General features: G+C 52.5%; 1 protein-coding gene across 3 annotated transcripts in view; it reads left to right on the top strand.

The window, feature by feature from the left end:
* Nucleotides 1-16,848, top strand: part of LOC106586904 (FHF complex subunit HOOK interacting protein 1B) — a 106,585-nt gene that overhangs the window by 45,435 nt on the left and 44,302 nt on the right. For all 3 annotated transcript variants that reach the window (XR_006762022.1, XM_045707819.1, XM_045707818.1), the window contains exons 4-5: nt 12,537-12,959; nt 13,386-13,616. Coding sequence is in view for 2 of the 3 variants with exons in the window: in XM_045707819.1 (XP_045563775.1) it covers nt 12,537-12,959; nt 13,386-13,616 (654 nt within the window). In the remaining variant the exon portion in view is untranslated. The remainder of the gene's footprint in view (nt 1-12,536; nt 12,960-13,385; nt 13,617-16,848) is intronic.

Below are 16,848 nucleotides of genomic sequence, written 5' to 3'. Positions count from 1 at the left end.
AGCTGGTGTAATACTGCACACGATTTAACAACAGCCAAGGTGAGGAAATGATTGTTAATCTGGAAGGGTTGACAGAACGTTTGGGATCGGTTGCACCCACATGGATTAACTCTTTAAACTGGATTTAAATCAAGGTTCTATCTATTCATCTTGTATACAACAAATTTTAAACCTAGTTTTAAATTAATACTAGTTAAATTCCTTCCTCTAATCTAAATTTAGTTTGGAGGTTAATTCTGAGGTTAATTCTGAACTGCTACTTGAGGTGATTGAATTGATAAAATTGCAGCGTATCTACCGTGGAGAGGCCAAAATGACGAGTTCCTCAGAGAATAATTAGAGACAGGTTGAATCCTGTTGAGTTTTATGATAATGATGAGTTTTCAAGGAGATACCGCTTCTCCAAGGACTCTTGTAATGCAACTGGAAAGAAAGGTTGCACCAACCATGAAGCGTGGGAACGAGGCTGTACCCCCCCCCCTCACTACTTCAGCTCCTGGTGGCCCTACGGTTCTATGTAACCGGATCTTTCCTGATGGCGGATGTGGATCTTTTTGGACTCGTTATTGCAGTGGCGGTACTGTAGAACTTTGGCAAGAAACAAGGGGCTCCTACCCGAGGAGACTGAAGGAGGAGAGGGCTCCTACCCGAGGAGACCGAAGGAGGAGAGGGCTCCTACCCGAGGAGACTGAAGGAGGAGAGGGCTCCTACCCGAGGAGACTGAAGGAGGAGAGGGCTCCTACCCGAGGAGACTGAAGGAGGAGAGGGCTCCTACCCGAGGAGACCGAAGGAGGAGAGGGCTCCTACCCGAGGAGACTGAAGGAGGAGAGGGCTCCTACCCGAGGAGACTGAAGGAGGAGGAGGGCTCCTACCCGAGGAGACTGAAGGAGGAGAGGGCTCCTACCCGAGGAGACTGAAGGAGGAGAGGGCTCCTACCCGAGGAGACTGAGGAGGAGGAGGGCTCCTACCCGAGGAGACTGAAGGAGGAGAGGGCTCCTACCCGAGGAGACTGAAGGAGGAGAGGGCTCCTACCCGAGGAGACTGAAGGAGGAGGGCTCCTACCCGAGGAGACTGAAGGAGGAGGAGGAGGAGGGCTCCTACCCGAGGAGACCGAAGGAGGAGAGGGCTCCTACCCGAGGAGACCGAAGGAGGAGAGGGCTCCTACCCGAGGAGACCGAAGGAGGAGGGCTTCCTACCCGAGGAGACCGAAGGAGGAGAGGGCTCCTACCCGAGGAGACCGAAGGAGGAGGGCTCCTACCCGAGGAGACTGAAGGAGGAGAGGGCTCCTACCCGAGGAGACTGAAGGAGGAGAGGGCTCCTACCCGAGGAGACTGAAGGAGGAGAGGGCTCCTACCCGAGGAGACTGAAGGAGGAGGGCTCCTACCCGAGGAGACTGAAGGAGGAGGGCTCCTACCCGAGGAGACTGAAGGAGGAGAGGGCTCCTACCCGAGGAGACTGAAGGAGGAGAGGGCTCCTACCCGAGGAGACTGAAGGAGGAGAGGGCTCCTACCCGAGGAGACCGAAGGAGGAGAGGGCTCCTACCCGAGGAGACCGAAGGAGGAGAGGGCTCCTACCCGAGGAGACTGAAGGAGGAGAGGGCTCCTACCCGAGGAGACCGAAGGAGGAGAGGGCTCCTACCCGAGGAGACCGAAGGAGGAGAGGGCTCCTACCCGAGGAGACCGAAGGAGGAGAGGGCTCCTACCCGAGGAGACCGAAGGAGGAGAGGGCTCCTACCCGAGGAGACCGAAGGAGGAGAGGGCTCCTACCCGAGGAGACTGAAGGAGGAGAGGGCTCCTACCCGAGGAGACTGAAGGAGGAGAGGGCTCCTACCCGAGGAGACTGAAGGGGGGAGGAGAGGGCTCCTACCCGAGGAGACTGAAGGGGAGGAGAGGGGCTCCTACCCGAGGAGACTGAAGGAGGAGAGGGCTCCTACCCGAGGCGACTGAAGGAGGAGGGAGGAGGAGGGCTCCTACCCGAGGAGACTGAAGGAGGAGGGAGGAGGAGGGCTCCTACCCGAGGAGACTGAAGGAGGAGGGAGGAGGAGGGCTCCTACCCGAGGAGACTGAAGGAGGAGAGGGCTCCTACCCGAGGAGACTGAAGGAGGAGGGAGGAGGAGGGCTCCTACCCGAGGAGACTGAAGGAGGAGGAGGAGGGCTCCTACCCGAGGAGACTGAAGGAGGGAGGAGAGGGCTCCTACCCGAGGAGACTGAAGGAGGAGGGAGGAGGAGGGCTCCTACCCGAGGAGACCGAAGGAGGGAGGAGGAGGGCTCCTACCCGAGGAGACCGAAGGAGGGAGGAGGAGAGGGCTCCTACCCGAGGAGACCGAAGGAGGGAGGAGGAGAGGGTTCCTACCCGAGGAGACTGTGGGAGGAGGGCTGTGAGGAGAACCTTGATTGAGAACCATTTTGCAGCCTAAGGTGTGTGTGTATAATGTAACATGTAAAAAGCAATATCATATTTTGATCGACACGTACAATTCCTAATTAGGCTATCTCTAATCAAATGTATTATTAAGACTTTGTTATTCTCAATACAATACAGGGTGGAACTGGAAGCACCAGAACACAAGACTGCTTGAGAAAGCATTATTTTAACAAATAATTGTTTAAATAATTTAAAAGATCAGCGTTCTTTACACAGTGGGCATTTGTTTCCCTGAAGGAGTTTCTGTTTCTGAATTTGCAGTAGCTCTTTCTGTAAAATTCAGGACCTCCAATCTGCAGTAGATTTTTCTCTCTCTCTCTCCAGCTCCAAAACATCAATATGAGTTTAGTTCATGTCAGGCCAAGCAAACGCCCCAGAACTATCTGGTGTTTTTGTTGTTGGCAAGATCCAGGCTCTGCTGTTTCTCCACAGCACAGGGTGTCAGCTCAACTAAAGGAAAGAAAAATAAAGAAAATGACCTCATTTTTTTTTTGTAGGCTATTTACGTGCCCATTTTGTACAACAATTTAATTGGGGCTTATGATTATGCCCAGCCTTGGTACGAATGATGATGTTATGTAACATGCTGTAACTGGCCTTATAACGGTAACTTTGTAGTGAAATAGCATTAACGTTAGTTTTAACATGCATTATAGGCATTGGTAGTTACCAGTTATTTATGTTGACTAAATATTGGTGGGTTGAGTTGCCTGTTGTCATCATTGGGGTTAAGGAGAGGGGCAAACTGCTGGGGGGGGGGGTCATCTCACATATCTTCTGGGAGAAAGGATAAATTCCCTTGGACGGAGGGCCCCCCTCCGGTCTGAAACACCCCGCCCCGCCTCTCCTCTGCCGCATCCTTTTTGGCTTTGGCTTTTTAGTTTTTCCAGCACGCCTTCATCCGTCCTGGGTCCCTCTTTTCTTTAATCCGTGTCGATCCATTAAATCTTGTCGCATAAAATGGTCCAGGTGTCTGTCTTTCACAGTCGTGTTGTCTTTTTTATTTTTTTATTTTTAAATCCTCCAGTAAGTTACTAAATTCCTCCATCAGCCCCGACAAGAGGTTTTTATATTATATGCTTGCTAGCTTTGTTTATAAACTTAGCTAGCTACAGTAGCTAACGAATTAGATAGCTATCTAGTACTGGTAAATAACGGATTTTATTTCAAATCAGCCAAACCATGAGAATGTTTCACGATGGAGTTACAGTAGTTCTAACGTTACATTTGTTATTATTTTATCAAGGAGCAGAAACTTTGTGGCCTAATTTGTCAAGTAGGCTAGCTACTTCGTTTCAACTGACTAAATACCTCCGTATGTCGATGTCATAGTTTAAAACCGTTCATAAATTTACTGATCCCGATTTTAAAATGAAGCGGTGCAACACATCTTTAATTATGCACAGCTAACACTTCCTATTCTTTCAAAGTAGGAGTTCACCCTTCTAACTCCATTTCTTAAAATCTAGTAGGGTGGGATAGAGGTTGTTTCTGGACAGGACATGGTATCATGGTAGGTCAGTCAGTCAGTCTGGACAGGACATGGTATCATGGTAGCTCAGTCAGTCAGTCTGGACAGGACATGGGTATTATGGTAGCTCAGTCAGTCAGTCTGGACAGGACATGGGTATCATGGTAGGTCAGTCAGTCAGTCTGGACAGGACATGGTATCATGGTAGCTCAGTCAGTCAGTCTGGACAGGACATGGGTATTATGGTAGCTCAGTCAGTCAGTCTGGACAGGACATGGTATCATGGTAGCTCAGTCAGTCAGTCTGGACAGGACATGGTATCATGGTAGCTCAGTCAGTCAGTCTGGACAGGACATGGTATTATGGTAGCTCAGTCAGTCAGTCTGGACAGGACATGGGTATCATGGTAGCTCAGTCAGTCAGTCTGGACAGGACATGGTATCATGGTAGCTCAGTCAGTCAGTCTGGACAGGACATGGGTATTATGGTAGCTCAGTCAGTCTGGACAGGACATGGGTATTATGGTAGCTCAGTCAGTCAGTCTGGACAGGACATGGGTATCATGGTAGCTCAGTCAGTCTGGACAGGACATGGGTATTATGGTAGCTCAGTCAGTCAGTCTGGACAGGACATGGGTATTATGGTAGCTCAGTCAGTCAGTCTGGACAGGACATGGGTATCATGGTAGCTGTCAGTCAGTCTGGACAGGACATGGGTATTATGGTAGCTCAGTCAGTCAGTCTGGACAGGACATGGTATCATGGTAGCTCAGTCAGTCAGTCTGGACAGGACATGGTATCATGGTAGCTCAGTCAGTCTGGACAGGACATGGGTATTATGGTAGCTCAGTCAGTCAGTCTGGACAGGACATGGGTATTATGGTAGCTCAGTCAGTCAGTCTGGACAGGACATGGTATCATGGTAGCTCAGTCAGTCAGTCTGGACAGGACATGGGTATTATGGTAGCTCAGTCAGTCAGTCTGGACAGGACATGGGTATTATGGTAGCTCAGTCAGTCAGTCTGGACAGGACATGGTATCATGGTAGCTCAGTCAGTCAGTCTGGACAGGACATGGTATCATGGTAGCTCAGTCAGTCAGTCTGGACAGGACATGGTATCATGGTAGCTCAGTCAGTCTGGACAGGACATGGGTATCATGGTAGCTCAGTCAGTCAGTCTGGACAGGACATGGTATCATGGTAGCTCAGTCAGTCAGTCTGGACAGGACATGGTATCATGGTAGCTCAGTCAGTCAGTCTGGACAGGACATGGTATCATGGTAGCATCAGTCAGTCTGGACAGGACATGGTATCATGGTAGCTCAGTCAGTCAGTCTGGACAGGACATGGTATCATGGTAGCTCAGTCAGTCAGTCTGGACAGGACATGGGTATTATGGTAGCTCAGTCAGTCAGTCTGGACAGGACATGGGTATCATGGTAGCTCAGTCAGTCTGGACAGGACATGGTATCATGGTAGCTCAGTCAGTCAGTCTGGACAGGACATGGGTATTATGGTAGCTCAGTCAGTCAGTCTGGACAGGACATGGGTATCATGGTAGCTCAGTCAGTCAGTCTGGACAGGACATGGTATCATGGTAGCTCAGTCAGTCAGTCTGGACAGGACATGGGTATCATGGTAGCTCAGTCAGTCAGTCTGGACAGGACATGGTATCATGGTAGCTCAGTCAGTCAGTCTGGACAGGACATGGTATCATGGTAGCTCAGTCAGTCTTGTACTGTCTGATATGTTAAAGGGGCGGCGCATGTTCCAGTAATATTTAAAAACATTTTTAGTTCAAAACACTACATTTACATTTAAGTCATTTAGCAGACGCGACTTACAAAAAAACACTAATTTGTGTTATTATAAATAACACTTTATAATAACACAAATTGTGAAAATGATGATGCCCTTTTTGTGTAAGTGCTGTTTGGGAATAAAAGGCCTGGAATTTCATCCTGTTCAGGTGGGATGGAATTTATGGCACACATGACCTCACAATGTAATCTGATTATAATAGACCAATGACTGTTCATCTGGGTAAGGGGGTGGGCTCTAGACCATCCTATCAGCCAATCTGGGCCGTGTATGTAAATATCTTAATGCGTTTCCGAACGCCCACACTATCCGACTAAGCATTTTAAGGGCCAATGGAGGCTCAGGGAAATAAACAAGTTATTTTTATTAAATACAGTGATTTTAACATGACAATGACTGCATGGGGGAACTTCAATAGCTTTCAAATACTTGCATCCTCTGTCCTTGGGAAAATCTCAATGGCATTGTCCTTGATTCATTGCATCCTGTCTCCTCCCTCAAAACCCATTGGATGAGAAGGTCAGAGGTCCCTCCCCTGTCATCTTATCCAATGGGTTGTGAGGAATCAGAAAGCTGTTCCTCGCCTCAGGCTCCATTGTATTACGTTATTATATCAACTATTAAAGCATAAAGAAATGTTGCTGTTTATCTTTTGTCATTCTTCAGCGATGTTTAAGATGACTATAAGTGAAAGAGAAGTTGACTGAAGCACAAAAAGTCCTGGCAACTAGCCACGACAAAGAAACATACTGTTTTCATGTGACATTTTGAATGACATTGATGTGTTGTTGTTGCTAGGAGTTATGGTCCCATTGTGTCCTACCTAGACCTTTATTCCTGGAACTACACATGTGAAGCTGCAAGAAAATCACTTTCCATGTCTTTATCTATAGAAATACCCATATCCGGGGAGGGATATTATGTGTATGGAGAGTGGAGGCACTTTCCATGTCTTTATCTATAGAAATACCCATATCCGGGGAGGGATATTATGTATATGGAGAGTGGAGGCACTTTCCATGTCTTTATCTATAGAAATACCCATATCCGGGGAGGGATATTATGTATATGGAGAGTGGAGGCACTTTCTATGTCTTTATCTATAGAAATACCCATATCCGGGGAGGGATATTATGTATATGGAGAGTGGAGGCACTTTCTATGTCTTTATCTATAGAAATACCCATATCCAGGGAGGGATATTATGTATATGGAGAGTGGAGGCACTTTCTATGTCTTTATCTATAGAAATACCCATATCCAGGGAGGGATATTATGTATATGGAGAGTGGAGGCACTTTCCATGTCTTTATCTATAGAAATACCCATATCCAGGGAGGGTTATTATATATATGGAGAGGGAAGGCACTTTCCATGTCTTTTCAGCTTCATTGTATACTGGTATGTGTGAAGTGCCTGCATAGAGTGTGCATGGGGGTGTGAGTCAGTGGGTGTGGGTGGGTGCCTGGCTGTGAAGAAGGATGAACTAGCCTGTGAATAGCCAGCTCCCATCTGTAGGTTTATTGATGGTCCCTTTTTTAGAGAGTTTTTCTTGAAGAGTCGGTCACATCATGCCAAGAGAGGCCATTTTTGTCACCAGCAGAAGCAGCATCTCAAGGTCTCTACTGACTTAGGACTGCAGGAAAAGGGATGTTTCCCCCGCGAGTCTCTGGTAGTGTTCCAGGGTTGTTTTGTTTGCAGTCGCATTTGCTGTGTATCTCGAGGTTTTCTGGGCCTAGTCTGCATCATATGAATGTGGTTTCTAACATGTTAAAAGACCCTAGAAGGCACCCTTACTCTGTGTGCAGCAGCAGTATTAGCAGAGTGATTATCCACTGCAGACAGCTGGGTGTTTTACTGCCAGGGCTCTGGAATCACTGCAGACAGCTGGGTGTTTTACTGCCAGGGCTCTGGAATCACTGCAGACAGCTGGGTGTTTTACTGCCAGGGCTCTGGAATCACTGCAGACAGCTGGGTGTTTTACTGCCAGGGCTCTGGAATCACTGCAGACAGCTGGGTGTTTTACTGCCAGGGCTCTGGAATCACTGCAGACAGCTGGGTGTTTTACTGCCAGGGCTCTGGAATCACTGCAGACAGCTGGGTGTTTTACTGCCAGGGCTCTGGAATCACTGCAGACAGCTGGGTGTTTTACTGCCGGGGCTCTGGAATCACTGCAGACAGCTGGGTGTTTTACTGCCGGGGCTCTGGAATCACTGCAGACAGCTGGGTGTTTTACTGCCGGGGCTCTGGAATCACTGCAGACAGCTGGGTGTTTTACTGCCAGGGCTCTGGAATCACTGCAGACAGCTGGGTGTTTTACTGCCAGGGCTCTGGAATCACCGCAGACAGCTGGGTGTTTTACTGCCAGGGCTCTGGAATCACTGCAGACAGCTGGGTGTTTTACTGCCAGGGCTCTGGAATCACCGCAGACAGCTGGGTGTTTTACTGCCAGGGCTCTGGAATCACTGCAGACAGCTGGGTGTTTTACTGCCAGGGCTCTGGAATCACTGCAGACAGCTGGGTGTTTTACTGCCAGGGCTCTGGAATCACTGCAGACAGCAGGGTGTTTTACTGCCAGGGCTCTGGAATCACTGCAGACAGCTGGGTGTTTTACTGCCAGGGCTCTGGAATCACTGCAGACAGCTGGGTGTTTTACTGCCAGGGCTCTGGAATCACCGCAGACAGCTGGGTGTTTTACTGCCAGGGCTCTGGAATCACCGCAGACAGCTGGGTGTTTTACTGCCAGGGCTCTGGAATCACTGCAGACAGCTGGGTGTTTTACTGCCAGGGCTCTGGAATCACTGCAGACAGCTGGGTGTTTTACTGCCAGGGCTCTGGAATCACTGCAGACAGCTGGGTGTTTTACTGCCAGGGCTCTGGAATCACTGCAGACAGCTGGGTGTTTTACTGCCAGGGCTCTGGAATCACTGCAGACAGCTGGGTGTTTTACTGCCAGGGCTCTGGAATCACTGCAGACAGCTGGGTGTTTTACTGCCAGGGCTCTGGAATCTCTGCAGACAGCTGGGTGTTTTACTGCCAGGGCTCTGGAATCACTGCAGACAGCTGGGTGTTTTACTGCCAGGGCTCTGGAATCACTGCAGACAGCTGGGTGTTTTACTGCCAGGGCTCTGGAATCACTGCAGACAGCTGGGTGTTTTACTGCCAGGGCTCTGGAATCACTGCAGACAGCTGGGTGTTTTACTGCCAGGGCTCTGGAATCACTGCAGACAGCTGGGTGTTTTACTGCCAGGGCTCTGGAATCACTGCAGACAGCTGGGTGTTTTACTGCCAGGGCTCTGGAATCACTGCAGACAGCTGGGTGTTTTACTGCCAGGGCTCTGGAATCACTGCAGACAGCTGGGTGTTTTACTGCCAGGGCTCTGGAATCACTGCAGACAGCTGGGTGTTTTACTGCCAGGGCTCTGGAATCACTGCAGACAGCTGGGTGTTTTACTGCCAGGGCTCTGGAATCACCGCAGACAGCTGGGTGTTTTACTGCCAGGGCTCTGGAATCACTGCAGACAGCTGGGTGTTTTACTGCCAGGGCTCTGGAATCACTGCAGACAGCTGGGTGTTTTACTGCCAGGGCTCTGGAATCACTGCAGACAGCTGGGTGTTTTACTGCCAGGGCTCTGGAATCACTGCAGACAGCTGGGTGTTTTACTGCCAGGGCTCTGGAATCACTGCAGACAGCTGGGTGTTTTACTGCCAGGGCTCTGGAATCACTGCAGACAGCTGGGTGTTTTACTGCCAGGGCTCTGGAATCACCGCAGACAGCTGGGTGTTTTACTGCCAGGGCTCTGGAATCACCGCAGACAGCTGGGTGTTTTACTGCCAGGGCTCTGGAATCACCGCAGACAGCTGGGTGTTTTACTGCCAGGGCTCTGGAATCACTGCAGACAGCTGGGTGTTTTACTGCCAGGGCTCTGGAATCACTGCAGACAGCTGGGTGTTTTACTGCCAGGGCTCTGGAATCACTGCAGACAGCTGGGTGTTTTACTGCCAGGGCTCTGGAATCACTGCAGACAGCTGGGTGTTTTACTGCCAGGGCTCTGGAATCACTGCAGACAGCTGGGTGTTTTACTGCCAGGGCTCTGGAATCACTGCAGACAGCTGGGTGTTTTACTGCCAGGGCTCTGGAATCACTGCAGACAGCTGGGTGTTTTACTGCCAGGGCTCTGGAATCACTGCAGACAGCTGGGTGTTTTACTGCCAGGGCTCTGGAATCACTGCAGACAGCTGGGTGTTTTACTGCCAGGGCTCTGGAATCACTGCAGACAGCTGGGTGTTTTACTGCCAGGGCTCTGGAATCACTGCAGACAGCTGGGTGTTTTACTGCCAGGGCTCTGGAATCACTGCAGACAGCTGGGTGTTTTACTGCCAGGGCTCTGGAATCACCGCAGACAGCTGGGTGTTTTACTGCCAGGGCTCTGGAATCACTGCAGACAGCTGGGTGTTTTACTGCCGGGGCTCTGGAATCACTGCAGACAGCTGGGTGTTTTACTGCCAGGGCTCTGGAATCACTGCAGACAGCTGGGTGTTTTACTGCCAGGGCTCTGGAATCACTGCAGACAGCTGGGTGTTTTACTGCCAGGGCTCTGGAATCACCGCAGACAGCTGGGTGTTTTACTGCCAGGGCTCTGGAATCACTGCAGACAGCTGGGTGTTTTACTGCCAGGGCTCTGGAATCACTGCAGACAGCTGGGTGTTTTACTGCCAGGGCTCTGGAATCACCGCAGACAGCTGGGTGTTTTACTGCCAGGGCTCTGGAATCACTGCAGACAGCTGGGTGTTTTACTGCCAGGGCTCTGGAATCACTGCAGACAGCTGGGTGTTTTACTGCCGGGGCTCTGGAATCACTGCAGACAGCTGGGTGTTTTACTGCCAGGGCTCTGGAATCACTGCAGACAGCAGGGTGTTTTACTGCCAGGGCTCTGGAATCACTGCAGACAGCTGGGTGTTTTACTGCCAGGGCTCTGGAATCACTGCAGACAGCTGGGTGTTTTACTGCCAGGGCTCTGGAATCACTGCAGACAGCTGGGTGTTTTACTGCCAGGGCTCTGGAATCACCGCAGACAGCTGGGTGTTTTACTGCCAGGGCTCTGGAATCACTGCAGACAGCTGGGTGTTTTACTGCCAGGGCTCTGGAATCACCGCAGACAGCTGGGTGTTTTACTGCCAGGGCTCTGGAATCACTGCAGACAGCTGGGTGTTTTACTGCCAGGGCTCTGGAATCACTGCAGACAGCTGGGTGTTTTACTGCCAGGGCTCTGGAATCACTGCAGCCAAGACCATTACCACACACTGACTGCATCTGAAATGGCTCCCTATTCGCTATGGAGTGCACTACTTTAGACCAGGGCCTATAGGGTTAGTGCACTACTTTAGATCAGGGCCTATAGGGTTAGTGCACTACTTTAGACCAGGGCCTATAGGGTTAGTGCACTACTTTAGACCAGGGCCTATAGGGTTAGTGCACTACTTTAGACCAGGACCTATAGGGTTAGTGCACTACTTTAGACCAGGACCTATAGGGTTAGTGCACTACTTTAGATCAGGACCTATACGGTTAGTGCACTACTTTAGATCAGGACCTATAGGGTTAGTGCACTACTTTAGATCAGGGCCTATAGGGTTAGTGCACTACTTTAGACCAGGACCTATAGGGTTAGTGCACTACTTTAGGGCCTATAGAACCCTATGGGCCTCTGGAGAGCAGAGCACACAACACGCAAAGACACACAACACGCCACGACACACAACACGCCACGACACACAACACGCCACGACACACAACACGCCACGACACACAACACGCCACGACACACAACACGCCATAACACGACACACAACACGCCACGACACACAACACGCCATGACACACAACACGCCATAACACGACACAAGCAGACCTCTCAGTCTAGAAACATTCTTCCTGCTAAGCAGCACATTCATCTCTGTGCTGCTTGTTCGCTGGTCATGTTGATGTCTTTCTCTGGCTGTTAGGAGTCAACAACAGACCACACACACACACACACACACACACACTTCGGGTGTCATAACATGTGTTTTGTCGATCTTCCTTTCTATGTGAACAATGTTAAGAATTGGAAGGATTGACGGAACAACGCAGTTAGTCTTTAGTGATGAAATCCAGTTAACACTCAGGATGAAAAGAAAATAACATTGTTAAAGTCCCCACATTCATGTGCAAAACACACTCACACACCTCTCACTCACACACCTCTCACTCACACACCTCTCTCTCACACACCTCTCTCACACACCTCTCACTCACACACCTCTCACTCACACACCTCTCACTCACACACCTCTCTCTCACACACCTCTCTCACACACCTCTCACTCACACACCTCTCACTCACACACCTCTCACTCACACACCTCTCTCACACACCTCTCACTCACACACCTCTCACTCACACACCTCTCACTCACACACCTCTCTCACACACCTCTCTCACACACCTCTCTCACACACCTCACTCACACACCTCTCACTCACACACCTCTCTCTCTCACACACCTCTCTCTCACACACCTCTCTCTCACACACCTCTCACTCACACACCTCTCACTCACACACCTCTCTCTCACACACCTCTCTCTCACACACCTCTCACTCACACACCTCTCACTCACACACCTCTCACTCACACACCTCTCACTCACACACCTCTCACTCACACACCTCTCTCTCACACACCTCTCACTCACACACCTCTCACTCACACACCTCTCACTCACACACCTCTCACTCACACACCTCTCACTCTCTCTCTCTCTCCTTCTGCCGTAGTTGTCCTGGGTGCTGGAGCAGCGGGACCCGTCAGGCTCTAGCGATGACCTCACCGCGGTGCGGAACCACACCGATCAGATGCTGTGCCTCCTGGCTGAGGAGCGACCGGGAGAAGGGGGCGAGGGCCCCCCCGGGACGTTAACTTCCGGCAACGTCCCCCCAATGGGACCCATCCTTGGCCTGATGGTGACTGAGAACGTCCTGGAGCGCGTGGTGCAGTGGCACCTGCGTCGAGGATTGGACCCCGACAGCCAGGGGGCGTTACTCAAGTTGTTTGAGATGCTGATAGGCCAGTCTCAGCAACCCTTGCTCCAACACAAGGCGGTGCTGCAACCTCTACTGGGCCTGCTGGGGGCCTGTGCTGAGCCCCAACTGGGCTGTCCTCCCTCTCTGGAGAACAGTCTGGTTCTGCTGCTCAACCAGGTGGGTGGAACAGTGGAAAAGAGCATCCTCTCTAGTAGGGATCTCTCTAGACAAACACCATTCCATACCCAACTAGTTACACGGGCTATGATACGATACAGAAACAATACTTTTAGTTCTGAAACGATTCGGTATCTGTAAAGCACTTTGTGAAAACTGCTGGGGGAAAATACGATTTCATTGATTGATTGATTGATTGATTGAAAGCGGTGTGGATCATGGAGGCACGAAAAGCATTTAGCTAAAAAAAAAAAAGTAACATGAACTATTGTTTTGTGCTGTTTAACCTTTCCTATTCCATATAATGTACTCTTAACTGTTAGTACAACTGTTCTAAAGGATTCTTCTGGTTTGAAAAGGGGGGTCTTAGGTGGTGGACGTCGTTGTAATTTGTTTTCATGTGAGATATTCTGCTCCCATCACCAGATCTGTGTGTCGATGGCGCGGGCCCCTGCGGTGTTGGAGCTGTTGTTCAGGTCGGCCCCAGCCCAACATGGTCCTACCAACCTGCTCATCTTCTCCCTGCTGGTCCCCTTCATCCACCGTGACGGAGCCATCGGACAGCAGGCCCGAGACGCCCTGCTCCTCGTCATGGCAACCTCCGCCAGCAACCAGGGCGTGGCACGCTACATCGCAGAGAACTCCTACTTCTGCCCAGTGAGTGATCGATCAATTCATCAAATTTATTTTTATAAAGTCCTTTTTCCATTATCAGTTCAGATACCTAGCCTCAAAACACCAGAGAGAAAGCAATGCAGAGGCAGAACGTTTGGAAAATCTACCTAGAATGCAGGAACCTAGGAAGAAACTTAGAGAAGAGCCAGGCTCTGAGGGGTGGCCAGTCCTCTACTGGCTGTACCGGGTCTACAGGAACCAGGGTCTGAGGGGTGGCCAGTCCTCTACTGGCTGTACCGGGTCTACAGGAACCAGGGTCTGAGGGGTGGCCAGTCCTCTACTGGCTGTACCGGGTCTACAGGAACCAGGGTCTGAAGGGTGGCCAGTCCTCTACTGGCTGTACCGGGTCTACAGGAACCAGGGTCTGAGGGTTGGCCAGTCCTCTACTGGCTGTACCGGGTAGACAGGAACCAGGGTCTGAGGGGTGGCCAGTCCTCTACTGGCTGTACCGGGTCTACAGGAACCAGGGTCTGAGGGGTGGCCAGTCCTCTACTGGCTGTACCGGGTCTACAGGAACCAGGGTCTGAGGGGTGGCCAGTCCTCTACTGGCTGTACCGGGTCTACAGGAACCAGGGTCTGAAGGGTGGCCAGTCCTCTACTGGCTGTACCGGGTCTACAGGAACCAGGGTCTGAAGGGTGGCCAGTCCTCTACTGGCTGTACCGGGTCTACAGGAACCAGGGTCTGAGGGGTGGCCAGTCCTCTACTGGCTGTACCGGGTCTACAGGAACCAGGTTCTGAGGGGTGGCCAGTCCTCTACTGGCTGTACCGGGTCTACAGGAACCAGGGTCTGAGGGGTGGCCAGCCCTCTACTGGCTGTACCGGGTCTACAGGAACCAGGGTCTGAGGGGTGGCCAGCCCTCTACTGGCTGTACCGGGTAGACAGGAACCAGGGTCTGAGGGGTGGCCAGTCCTCTACTGGCTGTACCGGGTCTACAGGAACCAGGGTCTGAGGGGTGGCCAGTCCTCTACTGGCTGTACCGGGTCTACATGAACCAGGGTCTGAGGGGTGGCCAGTCCTCTACTGGCTGTACCGGGTAGACAGGAACCAGGGTCTGAGGGGTGGCCAGTCCTCTACTGGCTGTGCCGGGTCTACAGGAACCATGGTCTGAGGGGTGGCCAGTCTTCTACTGGCTGTGCCGGGTCTACAGGAACCAGGGTCTGAGGGGTGGCCAGTCCTCTACTGGCTGTACCGGGTAGACAGGAACCAGGGTCTGAGGGGAGGCCAGTCCTCTACTGGCTGTACCGGGTCTACAGGAACCAGGGTCTGAGGGGTGGCCAGTCCTCTACTGGCTGTGCCGGGTCTACAGGAACCAGGGTCTGAGGGGTGGCCAGTCCTCTACTGGCTGTGCCGGGTCTACAGGAACCAGGGTCTGAGGGGTGGCCAGTCCTCTACTGGCTGTGCCGGGTCTACAGGAACCAGGGTCTGAGGGGTGGCCAGTCCTCTACTGGCTGTACCGGGTCTACAGGAACCAGGGTCTGAGGGTTGGCCAGTCCTCTACTGGCTGTACCGGGTCTACAGGAACCAGGGTCTGAGGGGTGGCCAGCCCTCTACTGGCTGTACCGGGTCTACAGGAACCAGGGTCTGAGGGTTGGCCAGTCCTCTACTGGCTGTACCGGGTAGACAGGAACCAGGGTCTGAGGGGTGGCCAGTCCTCTACTGGCTGTACCGGGTCTACAGGAACCAGGGTCTGAGGGGTGGCCAGTCCTCTACTGGCTGTACCGGGTCTACAGGAACCAGGGTCTGAGGGGTGGCCAGCCCTCTACTGGCTGTACCGGGTCGACAGGAACCAGGGTCTGAGGGGTGGCCAGTCCTCTACTGGCTGTACCGGGTCTACAGGAACCAGGGTCTGAGGGGAGGCCAGTCCTCTACTGGCTGTACCGGGTCTACAGGAACCAGGTTCTGAGGGGTGGCCAGTCCTCTACTGGCTGTACCGGGTCTACAGGAACCAGGTTCTGAGGGGTGGCCAGTCCTCTACTGGCTGTACCGGGTCTACAGGAACCAGGGTCTGAGGGGTGGCCAGTCCTCTACTGGCTGTACCGGGTAGACAGGAACCAGGGTCTGAGGGGTGGCCAGTCCTCTACTGGCTGTACCGGGTAGACAGGAACCAGGGTCTGAGGGGTGGCCAGTCCTCTACTGGCTGTACCGGGTCTACAGGAACCAGGGTCTGAGGGGTGGCCAGTCCTCTACTGGCTGTACCGGGTAGACAGGAACCAGGGTCTGAGGGGTGGCCAGCCCTCTACTGGCTGTACCGGGTCTACAGGAACCAGGTTCTGAGGGGTGGCCAGTCCTCTACTGGCTGTACCGGGTAGACAGGAACCAGGGTCTGAGGGGTGGCCAGTCCTCTACTGGCTGTACCGGGTAGACAGGAACCAGGGTCTGAGGGGTGGCCAGTCCTCTACTGGCTGTGCCGGGTCTACAGGAACCATGGTCTGAGGGGTGGCCAGTCCTCTACTGGCTGTGCCGGGTCTACAGGAACCAGGGTCTGAGGGGTGGCCAGTCCTCTACTGGCTGTACCGGGTAGACAGGAACCAGGGTCTGAGGGGTGGCCAGTCCTCTACTGGCTGTACCGGGTAGACAGGAACCAGGGTCTGAGGGGTGGCCAGTCCTCTACTGGCTGTACCGGGTCTACAGGAACCAGGGTCTGAGGGGTGGCCAGTCCTCTACTGGCTGTACCGGGTAGACAGGAACCAGGGTCTGAGGGGTGGCCAGTCCTCTACTGGCTGTACCGGGTCTACATGAACCAGGGTCTGAGGGGTGGCCAGTCCTCTACTGGCTGTACCGGGTAGACAGGAACCAGGGTCTGAGGGGTGGCCAGTCCTCTACTGGCTGTGCCGGGTCTACAGGAACCATGGTCTGAGGGGTGGCCAGTCTTCTACTGGCTGTGCCGGGTCTACAGGAACCAGGGTCTGAGGGGTGGCCAGTCCTCTACTGGCTGTACCGGGTAGACAGGAACCAGGGTCTGAGGGGTGGCCAGTCCTCTACTGGCTGTGCCGGGTCTACAGGAACCAGGGTCTGAGGGGTGGCCAGTCCTCTACTGGCTGTACCGGGTAGACAGGAACCAGGGTCTGAGGGGTGGCCAGCCCTCTACTGGCTGTACCGGGTAGACAGGAACCAGGGTCTGAGGGGTGGCCAGTCCTCTACTGGCTGTACCGGGTCTACAGGAACCAGGGTCTGAGGGGTGGCCAGTCCTCTACTGGCTGTACCGGGTCTAC

This window comes from Salmo salar, chromosome ssa25 (assembly GCF_905237065.1).
Source record: "Salmo salar chromosome ssa25, Ssal_v3.1, whole genome shotgun sequence".
NCBI lineage: Eukaryota > Metazoa > Chordata > Actinopteri > Salmoniformes > Salmonidae > Salmo > Salmo salar.
The sequence above is the reverse complement of the archived record's forward strand: the minus strand, read 5'-3'. Positions and strand labels throughout refer to the sequence as shown.